At 38.6% G+C, this 22,749-nt stretch overlaps 1 protein-coding gene across 5 annotated transcripts in view; it reads left to right on the plus strand.

Moving 5' to 3' along the window:
* DACH2 (dachshund family transcription factor 2) overlaps positions 1–17,659 on the plus strand; it is a 487,625-nt gene extending 469,966 nt beyond the window's left edge. For all 5 annotated transcript variants that reach the window (XM_054038771.1, XM_054038772.1, XM_054038776.1 and 2 more), the window contains 2 exons: positions 41–106; positions 15,176–17,659. In XM_054038771.1, the coding sequence (XP_053894746.1) occupies positions 41–106; positions 15,176–15,213 (104 nt within the window). In that variant the 3' untranslated portion in view covers positions 15,214–17,659. The remainder of the gene's footprint in view (positions 1–40; positions 107–15,175) is intronic.
* Positions 17,660–22,749: the final 5,090 nt, after the last annotated feature.

Here is a 22,749-nt window from a genome sequence, read left to right on the forward strand (position 1 = left end):
GAAGGACAAAGACATTAATCTTAAGTGTCACATTTTTCAGAAGCTGGAATCCCAGACATGGAAATAGAACACAATGGAACTCAACATGACAGTGCAGCAATGCAAGGTGCAGTATACTTCACGCTGTTATTTAAAAATCTATAATCTGTGGTATTCCAGAGAAATGAGATTCAATGCAGCATCAGCTTGATCTAATTTTTCATGCCTGATGACAAATGCAGAAATCGCAAAACAGTCTGTTAGTTCATTTTTTGTTTAATCTAGAAAACAGTTTAAAAAACACAGTAAAATTAGATGTGCAGGTATTAAATTAGTTTTAATCCAGTGTAAGCAAATCTCATACTTAACTGCCAAACTAGCACATATGTAGGTTTAATCCAAAAGATGTAATGTCTTGTGATTTTACATGCCTTTTAGAATTGCACATCTTTTGAGATAGTTTTAGTCCCTCTATTTATCCGCATGTCAAAATCACAGGGTTTTGTGTGTGTGTGTGTATATTATGTACACAAATATACACATACTGTATATATTTAAAATCATCACTAGAAGTGTAAACATAGCTAAGCCCAAATGCCAAAATTATTACAAAGAATAGTGTCTTTACATATTTTATATGTGTACCCAAATGTCTTTACACACACACTGTGTTTTCCCTCTCATGGTATGTCTACACTGTCGCTGGGACCGTTCTTCTGAACCTGGGTAGACAGACATATGCCAGCTCTGCTCAAGCTAGTGTGCTAAAAATAATAGTGCATAAGCTTTCGTGGACTACAGCCCACTTCTTCGGATGCATATGCATCCGAAGAAGTGGGCTGTAGTCCACGAAAGCTTATGCTCTAATAAATTTGTTAGTCTCTAAGGTGCCACAAGTAGTCCTGTTCTTTTTGCGGATACAGACTAACACGGCTGCTACTCTGAAAAAAATAATAGTATGGATGTTGTAGCACTGTCTAGTCACCTGAGCTCAGACAGGCTTCTACACAACATCTACACTGCTGTTCTTAGCATACCAGAGCAGAACTAGATGGTGTCTTTTACCTGAGCTGGGAGGCACACTCCCAGATGCAGTGTAGACATACTCTCAGTTTCTCTCCCCCATCTTCATCAGTCCGTTTCTGAACCCATGGCATATCCTTGACACAAAGGTCATCCCCTGTTGAATTTCAAGTCTCTGTTGCAAAGTAGCAGAATTCTAGAGCTATTCAAATAAAAGGTTACCCAAATAATAGGCAAAACAATGATTTTTTTCCTAGCCTTGTTCTTGGAAATGGTGTAAATATTTTGGGTGACATTTTCTCAGACAAACACATTCTGAGGCAAACATCCAGCATGGAAAATTTCAGCTGAAACAGTTAAAGCTTGGCAAAGGTATAAGCAACCTTTTCTGGGTCTTCTAATCGAAAGTGTCATGCAACCTTAATAATAGCCAGTGCTACCAGTTCTGCCTACAATATTCTTTAAAATGATTTACTTGACATTTTGATTACTAGTTTTGTATTTCTAATGATAATTTCAGTAACCTACTAAATGTGGAAAAATCATAATTATATATAAATGATTATGGTTTTGCAGTAAGTATTGAAATGTGGAAGTTAGATAAAATAATAAGAAATAAATAAATAGTTGGGATCTTCCCACTTAAATTTGGCAAACTAAAAATATACTTAAATCATCTTTACGAAGCCCCAAAGCACTGACATCATTGTTGTTCACACAATGGAGGTCTGAACCAAAGGTGTGAGTGAATCCTATCAGAAAAGGAAGTAAATTTCCATATTTAATTGAAGAAAAAGCAAACATTTTCAAACGAGCGGGGCAAGTACGCTTTGGATCAGGCCCTAAATCAGGGATGGACAAACTACAGCCTGCAGGCAACACCTGGCCCTCAGCTCCTGCTGAGGAGCAGGGTTGGGGGGCTTGCCCCGCTCCACACGGTTCCCAGGAAGCAGCCAGCATGATTCCCCTCTGGCTCCTATGTAGTACGCACTGCCTTGTCTGCAGGCACTGCCCCCGCAGCTCCCATTGGCCACATTTCCTGGCCAATGGGAGCTGCAGGGGTGGTGCCTACAGATGGCGTGGTGCCTGCAGATGGGGCAGCATGCAGAGTCACCTGGCCACGGGTCCTCATAGGAGCCAGAGGGGGGACATGCTTCCTGGAGCTGCTTGTGCTAAGCACCGCCCTGAGCCCCCACCTGCGCCCCTGATCCCCCTCCGAACCCATTGGTCCCAGCCTGGAGCCCCCTCCTTCACCCCAAATGCCTCATCCCCAGCCCCAACCCAGAGCCCCCTCCTGCACCCTGAACTCATCATTTGTGGCTGCACCCCCACCCGGAGGCCGCACCCCTACCCCCAATTTCGTGAGCATTCATAGCCCGCCATACAATTTCCATACCCCGATGTGGCCCTCAGGCCAAAAAGTTTGCTCATCCCTGCCCTAAATGATAGAATTTGAGAATGGGAGGCTGGATGTTCAGGGGCTAGGTTGAGCATTCCCCAGTTTGGTGCTCCCCTATAAATATAAAAATGACTGCATAAAATAGGACTCTGTATATTTTAGTTGTAAATCTATCAGAAACTCTTAACTGGGCAAATTATTGTCTTCATCTAATATTGTTCAAGTTAATGTTCTTTTATTTTTTAAAATGGGTCCACAAAATTATGTAAAATTCCATTCTTCATAAGCATAGTGGTTAACATTGATGAAGCTAAATGTCCTGCTAGAATTATTTTGGAATTTTGCAAATGCTAGAGTCCAATAATCTTTTTGTATGTTGGTGCACACAATGTCTAGTATTAACAACACCACAGAATCACAATTTCAGCTCTAATAGAAGGTTAGATCCAAGCACAAAAAAGGTTTTCTTTCCGTCATGCAGCGAAATAAGAGTAGAAATATTATCAGAATTCATCTTAAACATAGTTTATCACCAGTAACAAATGACTGCCATGGAGCCTTTCCAGACAATTCTGTTCATACTTAAAAGTGCTGTGAGCTTAGATAGTACTCTTACAAACCCACAATGAGCTTGTAAAATGGCTATTACGAAGCCCTCTCTAGCTAATACAGTATTAAGGTTTGTTTTGGCTTTCACTGCAATTCTGCTATGTAACTCTGTGTCCCATATCCTTTTACTCTATGTTGATACTGTATTATCTTTTTCCATTTTCTTTTGATTACACTTTTACAAAACTTGGCAGCTAAAACTGCCCTTTAGTCTTTAACAATTTAAATATATTCTCCATCACCATCTTCATTTGCTTGCTTTGTTTGTGGGGGTAACAATTCATGCATCCCTAATACAAAGCTATTTCCAAAAAATATCTACAGCTCATAGCAAAAATCTTTGGCATCAGTGAGGACTTTTCTTTTTCTGTTGTCAATAGCTCTGTTGGAGAGAAATCTATCATTCACACAGTGCCTTTCCTTTGAAATTCAATTAGTTCCACTGCCAGTATCTCCTTAAGAAGGTTTAAAGGAGAATTACAAAAATATTGCATGACCACCTTTCACAGTAATTAAGTCACATCATATTTTATGCTCATTTCTTAAAATGATTTTATTAATGCAAGCTGTTCATGTACTAGGATTCTGATATGCATTATAAATCTTCTCAGTTTAGTTGGTTCCTTTTCTCTATGTTAATTGATCTGAAATTTTGTCCCGATAGTCTGACCCCTATATGTAACTTTCTCAATAATTATACCCACAATCCTCCTAAATGTTTAGTCTATCAGCCTAAATGGATGGCTTAAGCTGGATAAATCTTTTCAGCTGACAAAATAAAAAAATAATAGTCGCTCTTATGGTGATGTCCACTGTATAGTTGAATGGTGAAGGAAAGGGCGATGCATGCACACAAATACCATTCCATTCCTCTTTCCATAACTTACTTGTGGGCCAGAAAGATAGCACGTCAACCTTTTTATCAACCAATCTCCGTTTCACATAAAATAAACATACTGGGTGTCATTAAGTGCACCTTCAGATCAATGATTTTTGCAAATGACATTCAAGTACCATTTGAGTAGTGCATTTTTGCTGATAAAAGCAAATTAAATTAGCACAACTACAAGTGTGCTGATAAAAACTAAAACTGAACAGCAGCACCATTAGCTAACAAAGTAATATTTTCTCTTTACTGCTTTCTGCCATTTAGTTATTATCCTATTGGAAATCTAATTATAATCCTTTTACTCCCTAGTCAAACTTCACAGTTTTTGCAAGCTTAGCACTGACAAGTGATTTCATTACATTTGATTGCCCGCACCCAGATTGACTTAACTTCACTCAGAGACCTAAAAGCCCTCTCAGTTTCTCAGATTCCCTGTTTGCACATTACAGCAACAGCTCCTTTAATTAATTAGCATGAACAGCAGTAACATGAACTGCTGAACAGAAAATAACATGATTTTATGATCGCAGGGAGACTTCTCCTTTTGCATGTTTATACCTTAGTTAACTTTTGTATGACTGTATTTCATTGTTGGGGGATATTGATACAATCATCAAAGCACATTATCTTAGCTTTTTATAAACAGATTAATACCAGGTGAACCAACATAAAAAGTATGAAGGCCCTAAATTTAAGTAAGCAGATGACAGTATTGGGGAACTGACCTTTCTGTAATTTAAAAAAATATATTGAGAAATACACCATAAAGTACAAGGGCAAGGTGACACAATGCTACTGTAATTTTTGTTTTTGAAAAAGCCAGGAATATATTTAACAGGAGGACTGTCAATAAACATCAATAACTTCTTGCTTCTTTACACATTTTGCAAAGATAAAGGCCTATTTAACTTTAGAATTTATTTTGCTGTATATTATTTATTAGTAAATCTGCTGGAACCCAACAGTTATTTTTTTAGTATCCCAATATGTGAAAGACAATTGTAAAATCAAGCCTCTGTGACAAACAGAAACCAGCCCAGTTTAAAAAAAAAAATCAGTTTAGTCCACCACTTTGTCACTGTACTGAATTCTGCCTCAAGGTGCATCCTACACTCCCACTGAAACCAGTTGCATTCAGTGGTGGTTGAGGATACTCAGCATCTCATAAGAGAGAAGTTCAACGCCTTGCGGGACTGAGTCCCACAGTCCTACTCCCACTGAAGTCAATGCCAGAGCTTCAGTAAGAACAGGCCAAGCCCTGTGAAAGTGTGTGTGGGGGTGGGGGGGGGGTGGGAATGAGGGAATCAGATCCGGCACTTTGAGACTGGCACCTTGACTCTTCATTTAATAGAGCCCTAATATTTCTACTACTTCCCAGCAGGCTCTCAAATATCTTCCGTCTCCTGCCCAAGCCTCATTTTATCTCTTCTATATGTATCCTCCTTTGTCTCATTCATGCCTGTTCCCATAAAGCAGTCTTTTCACTCTGGTTGCATTGGTAGTTTCTGCAGGGTTCCTTAAACTGTGAGTAGAGTTTAAAAAAAATTAGTGTGTCTGTCATTTCCTTCATGTTCAACAGAACTTTTTGTTTTGTGAGACCTCTACATAGTGGTAGCTTCCCCAGGCAGACACATGATACCCCTCTGTTCTGCTAAATTAGTCCAAGCACCTCCCCCCCACGCCAAGAACTCCTTTTAGACAGTCAGTGGATCCACTGGTGTTTTCAGCCCTGGTTTTCAGGTATTTTCAGATATTTAATCCTGAGTAAGGATTCCAGTGGTTAATTTGTACTACTTAATTTTGTAATGTTACAAGAATAATTTTTCTGAAAAAAAATACTGTAATGGTTCAATTATTAAAGTGTCAGATGATCTCTTCCATGTATTGTAACAAAAGCATCAGAAACTAAGCCTACACTTGATATAAGGATAGCAAAAGTTATATGCATCTCATGTGACTTCTGAACCAAAGCAGCTTGTTTGCTAGTCACCAGCTAGGAGCTTACAATTCTCATACATTATTAAAGAGTTCTGTTGAGTAAAATATAAATACAGTGCTTTTAAAATAACTATACCACTACTCTTAACCTGCATGTTAATTGGACATTTCATATGGAACATTTTTTGGGTGCAGGTGAAAGAGAGAGTTGGTTTTGTTTTATTTTGTTTTTTACTTTGTGGAGAACTGGGGAAAGAAAATGATTTTTTTCAGCAGAAAGGCTTCCCCGTCCACAATATTCTATGTTCTATTCATCTTCAGTTCTTAGGAAGGAGATGTGAACATTTTAATCAGAGAAGAAGCTTCAGTAGAAGCTTGAATCTTACCTCAGTGCTAACTACAACTCTGTCTTGCTGTGTGTTCAAATCTAACACCTGTATATCTTGTATTCAATGTATGGTAGACTTGCCCTTGACTTCTGTAACTCATTTAAAAAAATTGCATTTTAGGTACATGTTGCCAGCCCTCTCCACAAGGATGTGCAAACCACAACAGGGGTGGGGTTAGGGAAACAGAAAAGGGACATGTCCTATGATAAGCAAAATTCATGAAAAAACCAGCAGAGAAAAGTGTTTGATGGGAAGATGATTCTGTGCTTGTTTGCCTCCCTCATTTTTCTTAAAGGAGCACTGTCAAGAACAGTAGGCTGAAAATGTCAGACTTTGCACACTTGTTTGGGGGTGGGGGAAGGAGAAGGACCAGAACAAATGGGCTTGCAGAAAAAAGAGGGATAAATTAAGTATGAAATGTGAATATATATGGAAATGGTAACTACTGCCTGTAGATTTTGTTCTGTTTAATATAAATTAAGGCTTCAAGATTATGTTGTGGAAAAAAGAGAGATACACATACCTTGAAATGACCACTCTGTTAGGAAAGAAAACATAATCCTACAGGAAAATTACAATAATTAATATAGGATTTGGCTCACATAGAAACTGTGAGATCTTTACTTATGTTATACATTGCAGGAGGTGTGGGGAAGCTTTCTAAAGGTCTTGCTTATTAAGCGAGTCATGCATTTCACTGTAGGTTGTAAAACAGTATAACATGCACAGGGGGCTCATAAGCATTTTTCAGTGTTACAGAATATCATTTATGCACTTTTTATATTGTCAATATTTCCCCTAGAGAATGAGATTAAGCTTTAAACTACTGTACCTCTACAGATTTGTTCACCTTTGTATAATTTCATTTTTTAATAGAATGAAGCCCACATAAATGAATATTTGATTAAGGGATAAACCTAATAAAAGAATACATTTATTGAACACAGATTTATTCAAATCTTGACTATATAATACCATAAAATGCTATAAAAGGGTATGTGGGTTGCAGTTGGCTACGGGGAAGAGATACTGAATATTCTGCGGTACTATGAATTTTTGTCCATGTTTCATTGCCTTTCTCCCACAAATTGCATCAAGGATGCTTTTAAAACTTTAACTTCTTGTAGGTGGGGGTTGTGTGGAATTAGAGAATGCCATACTAGCACAACTAGTAATACAGAATTGTTTCTGATGTCTGATAAGTGCTCTTGAAACAAGAAATATTTAAATTACTCATTATCTGTATATTGCCAAACAGAACCTTGTAGACACAGGATGGCCATAATATGCCAGAGCCTCCATATTCAGATTCACATTTACAAGCACTAAGCTTCACCAAAGTCATTAAGGGAATGCCAGTTCTGAATGAAGTGTTGGTATTGGAATATAAACTCCACATACCGACCGGTGGTATACTTGCAAATATGCTAGAACGGGGATTCTCAACCTTGTGTGGTAAATAGACCTGTAATGTGTAAAAACAAAAACAAAAAAACCTGACAGCCCCAGATCTAGAAGAATGACTGGGAATGAGGAGGTCTAATTCTAGTCCTCACTGTTTGTTTTTAAGAGCACACTGTGCGAATGCTACTTAATTTTGCCTCAGAATACTCCTATGAAGTGAAGTAATGGCTTTGCTTCCATTTAACAGATTGGAAAACTGAAGCTTAGAGAATTTAGTGCCAAAATTTAAATAGCAAGCCAGTTTCAGCATTAAAATCCAGACCACTAGACAATATTGCCCTCAATGCAAGTTACGTAATCACTGCCAACCCTCAAATTTTAACTATTTATAATAGAGTTATTAACTTTTACCAAGAATAAAATCAAGAAATATACTGCATTTAAGATGTCCACAGAACTAGGCCTCAACAGAAGTGCTTTAGGTTAGGTAGAACACCTTAAACCAGTGAAATGGAATTAGTCTCAACACTGAGCAGCAGTTGCTGCTACAGCTTCCCTAAAAGATGTCCTGAAAAAAGCAGGTTTTCCAGTTAAATGTGTCCAGATTAAGCGAAGTGTATATTTAGCACTTTGCCTAGTGCCTTTTGTCACAGAATCTCTCAGGGTGAAATTCAACACTGTGCAAAGGGCCAATACAAGGCCCAGGTTTCACTTAAGCGCCACTGAAACCACACACTAACATTTATGTGGAACTTAAAGAGTGCATAGCCCCTGTACTAGCCCTTTGCATAGGGTGAATTTCACCCAGCATGCACTGCAGAGGAGTGCAAATTAGTACAGCTAGGTAATTACATACTGACTAATAACACTGCTCTACAGCCAAAATGCTTCTGAAATAAATGTAGTCAAACTTTACTAATTCTGGGTCACTGAGAAAGAAAATGATGCTTAAAATTGTTGATTGGCTCTAGTTTTCAAGGTATGCTATTGGGTCAGTATATACAACCCTTGACTTGGGAATGGCGGAGGATAAGTGAGTTATAAAGGGAAGGGATCTCAATTTAAACCAGAAACGACTAAAATACATCTTTGACTGGATCTATGAATAAATCTATGACTGGGTTTGGACAGTACTTGCTTTTTAGGCACAACAATGAATGATGCAATTTGAAGCTGGTATTGCGTCATACATGATATGAATTGCATCATGTTATTCCTAGAAGTCACGGATGATGCAATCATAACGAAGCTTACATCACTCTGCTGAACAAATTGCCCTATATCAGCTCTAGAAATCATACAGTGTCGTGCTCTCTTATTTGTCAGTGTTTGATTTTGCAAAGGGACACATTTCTGTTTAGCCAAAGTGAGCAGAGATGCCTCATACTTGTGTGAACAGTGCAGATAACTTCTGCTATGTTTGTGGTGAAGTGACTTTTGCATCACAAAAGCGCAGTATAACCACTATGGTTAAGAAAGCCTATCACCTTTATTTTGGCTGCAAAATTGGAGATCAGGACAAGAGGTGGGCCTGACACATATGCTGCAACACTTGTGCAACAAATCTTCGCCAGTGGTTGAACAGGAAAAGGAAATCAATGCCTTTTGCAGTGCCAATGATTTGGAGAGAGCCAACAGATCAGACCAGCAATTGTTACTTCTGCATGGTGCCTCCAGTTGGGAAAGGTGTGTCAAAGAAGAAAAAGTGGACTGGGCATTATCCAAACATTCCATCAGCTATATGCCCAGTACCCCACGGAGAAAGACTGCTGGTTCTTGATGCACCAGAATCATTCTCACTTGAGTCAGACGCGGAAGAGGATGAAACTTCTGGTCCTGAACCATCAATGTCACAGGACCCACATTTTCTCCCATCCTCCTCCTCTGAACCACACCTCCTAACACAAGGTGAACTGAATGACTTTGTCAGGGATTTGGAACTACCCAAGAGTAAGGCAGAGCTCTTGGGCTCCAGACTACAGCAGTGGAATCTCCTGGCAGGTGATGTTGGGGTTTCCATGTTCCGTGATCGTCAAAAGGATCTTGTCCCATTCTTCTTCATGGAAGGTGATCTTGTAGCCTGCAACAACATCGATGGTGTGATGGCAGCCCTCAACATCGTTCACGATCCAGATGAGTGGAGACTGTTCATTGAGTCATCGAAGACGAGTCTTAAAGCTGTTTTACTGCATAATGGCAATGTTTTGCCAACAATTCCAGTTGGTCATGCAGTCCATATGAAGGAAACCTATGACAACATGAAACAACTTTTGAGGTGCATAAACTATGACCAACATCAGTGGCAGCTTTGTGGCCATTTGAAGGTTGTTGCTCTCTTGCTTGGTCTGCAGACTGGATACACAAAGTACTGCTGTTTTCTCTGTGAATGGGATAGTTGTGCAAGAGATTCCCACTACATCAAGAAAGATTGGCCACTCCGAGAGTCATTGGAGCCTGGGAGAAAAAGTGTTCAGCATCCACCTTGTTGAATCAAGGAAGATTTTGTTACCACCCTTACACATCAAGCTGGGTCTGATGAAGAACTTTGTCAAGGCCATTGACAAAACACAAGCAGCTTTCAAGTACCTCCGTGGAAAATTTCCAAGGTTAATTGAAGCTAAGATAAAGGAAGGTGTCTTTGTTGGTCCTCAGATTCGTGAACTTCTTCAAGATGATGCATTTGACTATGCACTGCGTGGCAAGGAAAAGACGGCATGAAAAGCCTTCCAGTTAGTGGCAATAAATTTTCTCGGAAACAACAAGGCAGACAACTACAGGTTGTTGGTGGAAAACCTCCTCAAGGTATACAAAAGCCTTGGTTGCAACATGTCACTAAAGATACATTTTTTGCACTCTCATCTAGATTTTTTTCCACCAAACTGCGGAGCAGCGAGCGATTTCACCAGGACATTGCAACAATGGAGAAACGCTATCAGGGCAAATGGAGCCCATCAATGCTTGCAGACTATTGCTGGACAGTGACAAGAGATGCTCCATTTAATGAATACAAGAGACAAGCCAAGAAGCACCGAGTAGACACTGAATAGGACTAAACTATGTACATAATAATTTTTTGCCTTTTGTTTCATAATAAATTTTATTTATATTTATTTTTAAAGTGTTACATAAACAGGACAGGTGAAATATTATCATGTAAAGCAACCATAAACACATTAAAAGACCTAGGTTTACAATTTATTATTAAAAACTCTACTATCTACACAATATACATAGACATAAAATGTAAAAACTTAAATATCTTAGAAACAGTAGCCAATCAGTTGTTTTAATTGCCATATTTGAATTCAGCACATCAAAATACATAATAATTAGCACATTTTATCTCTGAAGCAGACGACTTCTCAAAAATTGTAGACCAGTGTAATTTGGAGTGCTTTTACGCACAGCCTCTCCCGTTCCCTATGTGAGGAGAACTAGCTGAACTGTTCACAGCAAAATGTTTTTCTTCCAAGTGTACCTATTTTTCAAATTTACAACAGTTGCAAAATTGGAGCTAGTTTAAGAAATTTTAAAACACAATTCTATTCTTTTTCCTATTGAGATGGCTATATAAAAATTGTAGCCATTTTTAAACCAAATTTTCCTAACTGGGTTGGTTTAGTGCGTCGTTGTTCCAGTTACTGACTAGCTGACCAAAAGACATTTCAGTCCATTTTGTATAAGTCACTGTTGAATGGCTTGTGAAACTTTAAAAAAACAGCCACAAAAATCTCTTTGAAATGCTTCTGTATTTGTAAAAGTATACGAATCCTTGGATACCCTTCAGCCTGTCTCATGTCACAACAAAGGCTTTCTGTTTAATTTGTTTATAGTGAGAAGAAGGAACTCTTTCATGACATCTTTCATGTCCTCTCCCCCTCAACAAAGTAACTTTTGCCCTGAGGCAGTGTCTCAGACTGGATTACTATCCTTTTGCCACATAAAAATTTAAACCATTAAAAAAAAAAAAAAAGTCAAAAACCAAAAGAAAACATTTTGGTTCAGGTCAAATAAAATGTTTTGTTTGACCTGAAACTAGTGAAATTAAAATAAAATTAAACATTTTATTCTCAGGTTCATCCAAAATGCATTATTATTTTTATTTTTTTGGAATTCCGTGTTAACTGAAAAGCCAGTATTCAGCCAGCTCTCCATATAAACCCAACCCTGTGAATGTGCTCTCTGAATGCTATGTGCACTTGCGGACAGATAAACAAAAGGTATTCAGGGGCCTAAAGCTGCAGATCAGTGTCTCTTGGGATTTTTCAAGAGTGTCTAAGAACAGGTCTTACTGGAATAGGAATACTGGTACACTATACCCGCAAAGTACTCCCAGTGTGGATGTAACGATATCAGCAAACCATCCACCATGAGACAAACACACTAGACTGGAAAAAGCAGAGTTTTGCCAGTATAATTGCAACTACACTAGGACCTTCCACTGGCACAGGTATCACATGTCTTCAGTCTTACCCTGACTGACATACAGATGGCTGTAGAGTAGCCCTACACTAAAGTGAGTTAGGTGTCTAACTCAAATGAAAGTCAATGAGCCTTAGGCACCAAATTCCTAGTGGAATTTACAAAAGTGCATATTTGCATCTTTAGGCACCTACATTCCTTTGAAAATCTTTCTTTTGGGGACTATGAAGGAAGCCACCTCCTTACAGATTACAGAGCTTTTGTGTTACTGAATCAGGTCTCCCACATATACACTATGAGCTAAGCCTTTGGGACTTAACTAGGGCCCTTTTGAAGGCATTTCTATGATTTTCAAGGACAATCAATATCTGCTATGTCAATAGGTCCAGATGAGTACCAATCCATTAGTTAAAAGTACAACATTAAAATAAGAGACATAATCTACAGCCTGCTGTGTGAGGAACTCTTGTGAATCTGCTTTTAAAAAAGCCACAGATGTATATGTCGTCTGCCTCACTCCCCAAACTTTCTCCTATAAATCATAAGACACTAAATGTTATCAGCAAAAACAACGAGGAGTCCTTGTGGCACCTTAGAGAATAACAAATTTATTTGAGCATAAGCTTTCGTGAGCTAAAACACACTTCATCAGATGCATGGCGTGAAAAATACAGTAAGCAATGTATATATTACAGCACATGAAAAGATGAGAGTTGCCTTACAATTGGGGGGGTCTGTGCTAACAAGGCCACTGACTCACCCACTTGGTAAGGCAACTCCCATCTTTTCATGTGCTGTTTATATATACTGCTTACTGTATTTTTCACTCCATGCATCTGATGAAGTGTGTTTTAGCCACAAAAGCTTATGCCCAAATAAATTTGTTAGTCTCTAAGGTGCCACAAGGACTCCTCTTTTTTTTTTTTTTTTTTTTGCTGATACAGACTAAAACAGCTATCATTTCTTTAATTCTTGCTGAAGTTCCCTGACTCTCAGACATTCCTTGGGAGATGTTTTTCCCTGTCTCTTCTTGATCTTTATTCTTGTTTACATCCAAAATATATATTAGCTCATCTCTGCTTGGAGAGTAGGAGCCCTCTTAAAAACATGAAACATTCAATTACTAATTAGCTGTTTCCCGTTCCTAATGAAGTGAGCATGTCAGATTTGGATTAAAATTCAGCTACTGCTCTCCTCTGTTTATGGTTCCAGATGTTTTTGTTTTATCTAGGAGCTTACTTTGACAGCTACTGCTAAATGATAAATCACTCATATTATAGCTGAAATGCATTTTGAAATTGAAATGTGGCAAACTTTGAGATTGCTCCAAGGATCTGTGTCAGTTAGTGGGTCAATACTGGTTCTTTCCTTATGAGTATTCAGTATTGGCATATGTAAAACAGTAATGGGATACTTGTCAACATTATACAGAATGCTACTCAAGATTATCATTTTGCTACCATCTTCAGAATCAGAACTAGTAGGTTTAGCTGTATGAATTGTTGATTCAGTGTTTATTGGATAGGAATATGGATTCATATTACTTTGGCTTTCTGAGGGTATTTTAACATTTATTTGTCTTTGGGCTTAAAGCTGCTGAATCTGAAGATCACACATGATAGGCTCTGTACCCAAGCAAATTTTTTATGATGTGTGTGGGTGGATTTCTGTTTATCTCTTCAAATAAAGACAATAATTAAATGACGTGTGTGTGTGTGGGGGGTGTTCTGAGTGAAACACCATTTTTCTAAGGAACACATATTGATTTACTGCTGTTACCATGTTGATTTTCAGTGTAGTTTTATTCTTCAATAGCACTGCTTTGCAGAAGGCTTTGTTGGGTCTGTAATAGCCACATTTTACTCTGCACAATATAAACTACATTAATTTCTGTGGTACTCTGAACACTGCATTAAGTACGTCATGGTTCTACCCTCTGAAACAGAAGTTAATTTTTTTTAAAGGTTGTGGCGGGAGGAAAAACTGTCATTTAAGTTTTAAGGATTTTATAAATAAGGGAACAATGGCTTTTCTCTTCTTTGCCATAACCATATTTGGTCTCACTAGAAGCATACCAGGTTCTACAATGTGTCTGATTTCAATGGATTTACAAAGCAGCCAGCCTGCTGTAGTGCAGAGATAAGAATCTGTCCCATCAGTGTGAGGTACAAAGAGGGGGTAAGTCAGTCAGGATTTGGAGGGGAAGAGGAACATTGTTCTCAATACTCCATTTTTTTAAAATGTGTAGGACCAAAATCTGCCTTGCAGATCCCTTGCAACACAATGCTGTCAGACTGTCAGTGTGGAATTTGGCCATGGAGTGGACTTTTAAGTTCAGAACTAAAACTATTCCCCCTTTGGTTTAAAAATTGTCCTATGGGGGGTAAAAATTAGAGATATGATTAAATCCAACTTTTGGGGATTTGTCAAGTCATTGATAGCAGCTACCAGTTTTCAGGGGATGCACAATCCAAACCCAGATACTCACAGCTGCCATGAAGAGGGAGTTACACTGTGGGGGGAGAAGGGATCATGACTCGAGGATCAGGGCTGGGTTTGACTGAAAGGGGTCATAAGTGGAATTTAGCAAGTGAGGATATACTGGGGATGGGGTGAGTCTGGGGCTGTGATGGGCTTATAGGAGGGAGCTGGTTTCAGACTAAAGGATGGAAAGGATGGCAGATGTCAGATGGGGCAGCAGATGGCAATAGGAGCTGAGGTGATACATGGCAGTGGATATTTTAAATATTTAATGTCCAGCCTCTACTATGTTTGTTTATAATGAGAGATAGCTGGGATTACAAGCATTTGTAAACCAATTTGAAAGTCTACAACTCATACCATATATAGGAGGATAGTCAATGAACCAAATAGGTGGATCTGCTTGGATACTAAGCTTATTTCCAACTGTGACATACATAAGAGTCTATATCTCTAGTTACTTATAAGACCCCAATCACCAAAGTACATGGGCACCTGTTTTCCAGAGGTAAAAGACACTCACTTGAACCAAGAGCTGTCACTTACACATCAGATAATTTAAACTGCATGGTTAAAGAACCCTAAATGTTTCATTTATAAAATATATAAATCACTATGTAACCAACTTTTTATTTTTTTCAGAAAACAGAACATATGTCAAACCTACTATTATGTACTGAAGGAAGCTATTGTTGAAAAATATATAATGATCACTATTTGAAGACTATATAGTACATGAAAGACATCCCTTCCAACCTTTGATGCCTTCAGTACTGTGTGAAGGATTTGTAGCATGAAACTTGAAGGACAATTTCAAGCAATTTACTGTTGCTGCATCGAAAACTGCCGTATTGTCATTAAGATATACTGAGACTTTTTACAAGCTTACCATACCAAACCAAGCCTGTTGCAACTGATCATTTTTAGGTCCCAGAAGATAGAAAGAAGTTGTAGTATTTTTAAGCACATAAAGGAATTATTCCCCAAAAGAACTAACTTTTTTTTTAAAGGAGGTAGTGATTACTGTATAGCAATGGCACAATGATTTTATTAAGCCGCAAATGTCCTCACTGGCTGTACATCATACAAGTCCAGTTTATCACTGAAACTGTTCAGCATAGAGCTGTTTCAATTGTGTTTATAAATTAAGCTTTGTTTACTGAAGCTGATACTCAATATATTACGTTTTAAAGAAAAATGTGTGTACATTTTTTAAAACAATGATGTAAAAATTGTCCTTTCATTAGATGACCAATTCAAGAGTGTGAGCTAAACCCCAATAGCTGACATAATATGAGGATTATAATTGATGCTTTTTTATGCTCAGTTCAGCTTGGCTTTTGGTCTTTTAAGATAAAAAAATGAATATGCAGTAGAGTGTTAGATAATGGAAACTTTTAAGTATGGTTTCTCTGTTGTACCATATTAAGTTAAAGTACACATTCTTTGTTAAAATGTTCTTGCTAAGAATACAGTATTAAAAACTTTTTGTTTGACTTTGGAAATCTTTTTTTGTTTTTTTGAACATGGATTCCCACAGTTTTTATGTTGTTTCAAAACTGATATTTTGCACGGATACATATTTTGATAGATTAATTAATAAAGAGGGGGGTTGGTATCAGACATCTTTCTTAATTATTATATGTCACAGATTCCACACCTATTTGAAAACTTACCAGAGTCATTCCTTTGCTCAAACAGGTAATTGAAAGATGCATTGGTTAGGTGGAACCAATCAGTTTAGTTTCTACTCCCTCATTCACAGATGTTTTATGCAATTATTAGATAAATATCAACTGTATAAGATTTTTCAAAGGAACAAGATAAGCATTAGCTATGAATAATTTATTGGTTGCATTCTGCACTACCAACGTGGGAAGCCTCAATTTCTATGTTCAGTCTGGTCTTTGCTCCCAAGTTGAAAGAACTGTGGAGGCAAGATGCCGCTCAGCCTTTGCTATGCAGAGAGATTCCCCTGCTGCTAGTAATTTAACAGAAGCCCCTTCAGCTGATTATGTAATAGTTTTGATGGATTTTGAATGGAATTCCACTGAAGATTCTGGCCCCAATCCTCAGCTGATGAAAATCAGCATAGCTCCATGGACATCAGTGCAACTAAACTGATTTATGGCAGCTCAGGATTTGGGCCTCTGACCCTAATTCATCACTGGCACGGCAGGCATAAGTCTACTGAGTTACACCAGTGGTGAATTTGCCCGCTGATCAAAATCTATGTCACCATTTTTTTGCCCTGGTCCTTGTTCAGGAGTATTAAAATAGGTGATCTGTGATTCTTTATCATGAACATGAAGAATTGCAACTACTCCACAGAACATGGAGTGAAAAACTAAAAATAAAGTACAAAATGCTGTGCATCCCAATTGCCAGAAAAGAATAAAATAAGGAACAAAGTGCATACAATGTACATTTCTCACTTAGTTCGACTGATTAAATGTCAGATCCCACTTCCTTCACGTGAGTTCATTCACACTACTACTCTTACACACATGCATGCGCATGCCCACACACACAATTAAATGGGACTAGTATGAAAGCAGGGTATGATTAGAAACAGATCATTTCAGAAAAGCAAAGCAGCTTCCTCTTCCTTAAATATAGGCATGATAACATAGTTCTGGTGTGGGGGCCAAATGCAAGGTGGAGTGTCTTCTAGTAGAGTGAAGTCAGCTGTTATAAGTGAGGGCTGAATTTGGACCTCTGTATATGAATATGAATTTAACAAGTCAAAATTAGCAAGTCAGGAGCATATAAAATTGAAGTTAAAAGTCCCTTAAATTGTTTTAAACTGTAGATATTGCATATATTTTATGGAAGTAATATCTGCTCTGCATCCAAAGATGATTAAAGGGCTTTCAGTTGTGTTAACTGTACAAAAAGTGATGGTACCGCAGGTGCCCAGTATTTCAGCACATGTAAACTAGGAAATAACTGCAGTCTCTCTCATACTGACATATGTAATTCTTGGAAAATGTTGGCTTTTTCAATGGCAATCACTGTATTGGTTCTCATGTACCCTAATATGCCTGAATAATCGTATGACGTGATCCTTTTAATGTGCTGAAAAAAATTAAACTGGCAATGTTAAATGTCTCAACTGTATGTTTTAGAAATGTAAGAATGTAGAACTTAAATTTTGGTTAATTTTATCTTTGTAGGATAATTTTTTTAATATGAGGATAAACTTCTGCAAACTTTGTCTCTGAACTACGTAATAAATATAAGCAGAAAAAACAGGACATGCCATAATTTAAACGTTCCAAATATTCTCTTTTATATTATTGCTTTGCTTGCGCTAAAACAAAGTCAGAACACTTAAATTCCAGTATCTGCAACAAACATATTTCCATATGATTAAACAAAATGCATTTAACTATATCAAAAGCAAGGGCACACCGAGTTAAGACTACTACTGCACCCTTAATTAAAGCTCATTGTGCACATTGTGCCTATAGTTAGCTATTTACAATTAGATGGTAGTATTGTATTACAAGTGATCCTCAAAATTATGCCAGTACAAATCCATGTTAGTGACTGAGATAGTTTCCTTGTTCTGTGCAATGCTGGCAATTTGAAAAATCACAAAGGTCTAGGATCACGCTACAATGCCAGAGTCAGGCTGGATTCGCTAGTAAATGTAGGGTTTTTTGACAGCCTAAAGTTCTTTTCAGGCTAGATTCTACTCTCATTAACTTCTTTGGGATGAGGATGAGGGCCCTAGTTCTAAAAATGATTTTAAAAAGAGGAATACAGTTTTTAAAGTGTCTATAGTGAATTGTTATTAATTAAAACTGCTTTGGAAAATTAAAAAAAAATCTGGAAATGTTTAGCAACTATCGGTACAAGATTATTAAGACTGGAAGATAAAAAGGAAAACTACTCACCATTAATTGTATTTGTCATAGACTCTTCCTGCTGTCCTGCAACAGAAAGAGTTGGGACAGTTGGTAAATATAGCTACTTTTTAATCCAGTCAAGATGTTTTGCAATAAGCAGAAACAATTGTTCATACCTCTTCTAGTGGTCATCTAGTGAAGAGCTTCTGTACAGGAATAGGTCAAAGTTCTGCTTCTAATCAGGCAATCTGCAACCTTTGTGAAGAGATACTCAGCTATGAAACAGCTCCTTTCAATTTCCTGGCACTTAATTTTAGGCAGGAAGGTTAAACAGAGTCTAAGCTTGGTTCACCAAAGAATCCTGGGTGGCAAAGACACCAAGGAGCCAACAGTACCATCCCTACTCTTTCTGATTTCCTTGTCATCAGCAGGAGAAGGGATAGTGAGAGAAGCAGCATCTTCGGTACACAGGGCTTTGCCTTTAACAGGAGAATAAGGTGTAGAATGGGATATTCCATCTCTTCTGAACTCTCCCTCTGCTCTTGGATCCCGAAGATGAATCTGCTGTCTTGGTTCTTTCCATCTCCTCTGTCTGCCTCTTGACTGGTGTAAAAGAGAGGGAAATAAGAGCATTAGAAAGTAGAGTGGAGGAAGTTGATAGAGTGGAGAACTGCAGTGAGGATGCCATACTTCCTGGGCAAGTTGATAAAAAAATTGAAGAGGGGCAAACTGGGGTTTAGTCAGAGGGATGGGGGGCTCATTCATAATTCTTTTGTCAAAGCTTATTAACAAGTGGAGCCATAAGTCTGCCTCTGATTTTCTCTGTCATAGAATGGGAAAATATTTCTTCCCCTCCCCATCCCCCAGTTTGCAAACTCAGTGCACTGGACAACACTTTGTGTAAAGGTACTTTTACTGTATTCCATGCATAGTCAGTTTCCCTCTGTTGTTTGTATGGGACTTTCACACAACAACAAGAAAAAATATTTAAACACTAAATAAATGTGATTTGAAAACCACCAAAATTGGCAGGAGTAAATGAAACTCTTTTCAGTGTAGTTTTTGCATTGAATGGATGCCATTTTCTTTAGAGTTTGCATAAGGTTAAAATAAAAGTAAAAATAAATAAACTAATAATTGTAATTCCTTTTCAAAAATTATTTATTTTCCCCTTGATTGTACAATAAATGTTGGAAATTCTAGTAACTTTTCATTTCTAGGACCAAAGAGTTTACCAAAGGTTCCCATTCTCACACACCAATCTTGAATGTCATGTACAGAGCCATCTTTACATATCTTCAGACAAGCCATCAATCTTACCTTTTTTTCCATTTCCAAATCAGTTATGTAGCTGTCCAAATGACGTTAACTGTGGGTACAAATGGATGCAAGTACAAACTTGCACCCTCAATTACTGCACCTTTAGTTCATGGGTACAAAAGCAGAGGCCAGCTTTTGGAAATCTCCCCAAATGATGTTTGCAGAACTGAAAGAATTTTCAATGAGGGGTGTTCAGAAGCTTGTGGGCCCCTTTTATACACAGCAAATATGCAAATGCATTCATTTTCTGCAAACGTTCATTTTGGTTGGTAACAAGGGTTTGGTTTGGGGCTGGTCTTACCATGAGGTGAAATGAGGTGGCTGCTTCAGGTGCCAGACTGTGTGGGGGCGCCACTAGGACCCAGAGTGTAGAAAATTGTGTCTGCTGCTGGTGCATATGTATTCTCTCTGCTCTAGATATACAGAGATGGTGGAGTGCTGTGCTGGAGGAAGGGGGGCACAAGAGACATAACAGGCAGGTAGGAGAAAAAAGTGAGAGGGAATAACAGAAAGCAGCAGGAGCTGCAGGGAGAGAGAGGACGAGGAGCCTCTTATGTACTTCTCTAACACCCCCAGGAGCCTGGACTGATTAACACCAGCTTCTCAGGGAGCTTCCTGTTTCCTGCTGCTTCCCTGAACCCACTTGAGGAGAACAGGCAGTCAACTGAAGTACTAGGAGCCAGTTAGGCTCCTAAAATGCTGCTATCTTCCCACACTCAGGCCCCGTTACCAGCCTGCTTATTTGTCCTCTTCAATTGAGTATTGAGGACCACTATAGCTGGCACAGAACAGCAGTCATGAGTGACAGAAGAAAACGCCCCTCTGGGGCAGCATTCAGAAAAAGAAAGAAAGCAAAGGAAGCTTTTCGATCTAAGCAGGAAGAAGCTCTCCTGAGATACATAGACACAAATGTTCACAGTGAGCCTTCCAGCCCCAGGGAGGATGTGAGTGGTGAGGCAATGCCTGATCTTCCACTTAGAGTGCAGGTGACCTGGCAGCTACTGCAACATCCATAGCCCCATCTCAAATGGATATAACAATGCACATTCCTGAAGAAAAGTGTAGATCAGAGAAGAGTATGGTAGAGGCGCAAGAAACAGCTGCTGCTGAGTTTAGTTCCTTAAGTCTAGATGATCCAGGACTGTGGAACCACTTGAGCAGTAGCCTGAGGGGCTTCCTTGTACTGCATGGGCCACAGCAAGTGAAAAACTTCATGTTGCCCAAAGACAATGAAAATAGAAGTTTCCATCCAACACATTACTGGTGTGAAATCCCCAATGGTGACAAAGTGGAGAGGCCATGGCTTATGTACTCAAAAACCCAGAATGCTGCATACTGTTTTTGTTGCAAACTCTTCCAGTCTAATGTTCCAGCCACATGGGGTTCTACAGGAACAAAGGCCTGGAAAAATCTGGTTAGAAATCTGGCATGCCATGAGAAGGCAGCAAATCACCAGAGAGCATTCCATAGGTGGAAAGAGCTTGAGATGAGACTAAGGTTAAAGGCCATCATAGATGATCAGCATCAAGAGAAGATTGCATCCAAATCTCTTTACTGGCAAAATGTTCTGAAAAGGCTCATTGCCATTGTGAGAATGTTTGCTACCCAAAACCTAGCACTGCGTGGCACTTCAGATCAACTGTATGTGCCAAACAATGGAAACTTCCTTAAAATTGTGGAGCTGATGGCTGAGTTTGATGTTGTACTCCAGGAGCATCTAAGAAGAGTCACCACCCAAGAAATGTATACACACCACTACCTTGGAAAAACAATTCAAAATGAGATCATACAGTTACTGACAACAAAAGTCAAACAGACGATTGTGGCAGATCTGAAGTCAGCAAGATATTACTGTTATTCTGGACTGCACACCTGACATCAGCCATACGGAACAAATGACTTTAATGGTGCGTTTTGTAACAACAACAGAACCTAGTGAAAATGTTCCTGCAGTGGTGACTGTCAGAGAGCATTTTCTAGAATTTATTGACATTGATGATACTACAGGAGCTGGTATGACAAATGTGCTTCTTAAAAAGCTGGAAGATACGGGAATTGTGATAGCTGAAATGAGAGGAAAGAACAGAGGAGTGCAGACACGGATCCCAGAGTTAAACACTCAAGCTTTTTTTGTCCCATGCAGTTCTCATTCATTGAACTTGGTGGTCAGTGATGCAGCATCAACTTCTAGTGAGGCTGCTGAATTTTTTTATGTAATTCAAAGCATCTGTGTATTTTTCTCGGCATCAACTCATCAATGGCAAATTTTAAAGCAACATCTGGGAACATCCTCTCTGACACTGAAACCACTGAGTGCCACACGATGGGAACGTCGAGGGGAGGTGATAAAGCCTATCAAACACCAAATTGGGGAGATAGATGATGCCATAGTTGTCATTATGGAGGATAATACTATGACAGGAACTGTTCATGGGAGAACAGTGGCAGAGGGAAATGGAATCACCAGAAATATACATAGCTTCAAATTTCTGTGTGGCTTAGTGTTGTGGCATGATATACTGTTTGAAATAAATGTTGTAAGCAAGAGACTCCAAGGTGTTGACCTTGATATATCTGGAGCAATGGAACAACTGGACAAAGCAAAGTCATACCTACAGTCTTACCAGTTAGACGAGGGATTTCAAAATATTCTGAAGAGTGCACAGAAGTTGGCAGAGGAACTTCACACTGAAGCTGTTTTCCCACTCATTCAAGAATACAAGAGTCACCAAAGACATGTTGATTATGAGGCACGGAATAATCCCATAAGAGACCCCAAACAACAATTCAAAGTTGAATTTTTTAACCAGGTGCTAGACTGTGCAATACAATCAGTTGAAGAATGTTTCATGCAGCTCAAGGAACACAGCAGTATATTTGGGATGTTGTATGATATTCCAAAACTCCTCACTATACCTGAAGAAGACCTACACCAGCAATGCAGGGTACTAGAGACAGTGTTGACACATGATGACATGCACTATATTGATGCGAGTAATTTAGATGATGAACTGAAAGCCCTTTCAAGATACATTTCAGCAG

Source organism: Malaclemys terrapin, chromosome 9 (genome assembly GCF_027887155.1).
Source record: "Malaclemys terrapin pileata isolate rMalTer1 chromosome 9, rMalTer1.hap1, whole genome shotgun sequence".
Classification (NCBI taxonomy): domain Eukaryota; kingdom Metazoa; phylum Chordata; order Testudines; family Emydidae; genus Malaclemys; species Malaclemys terrapin.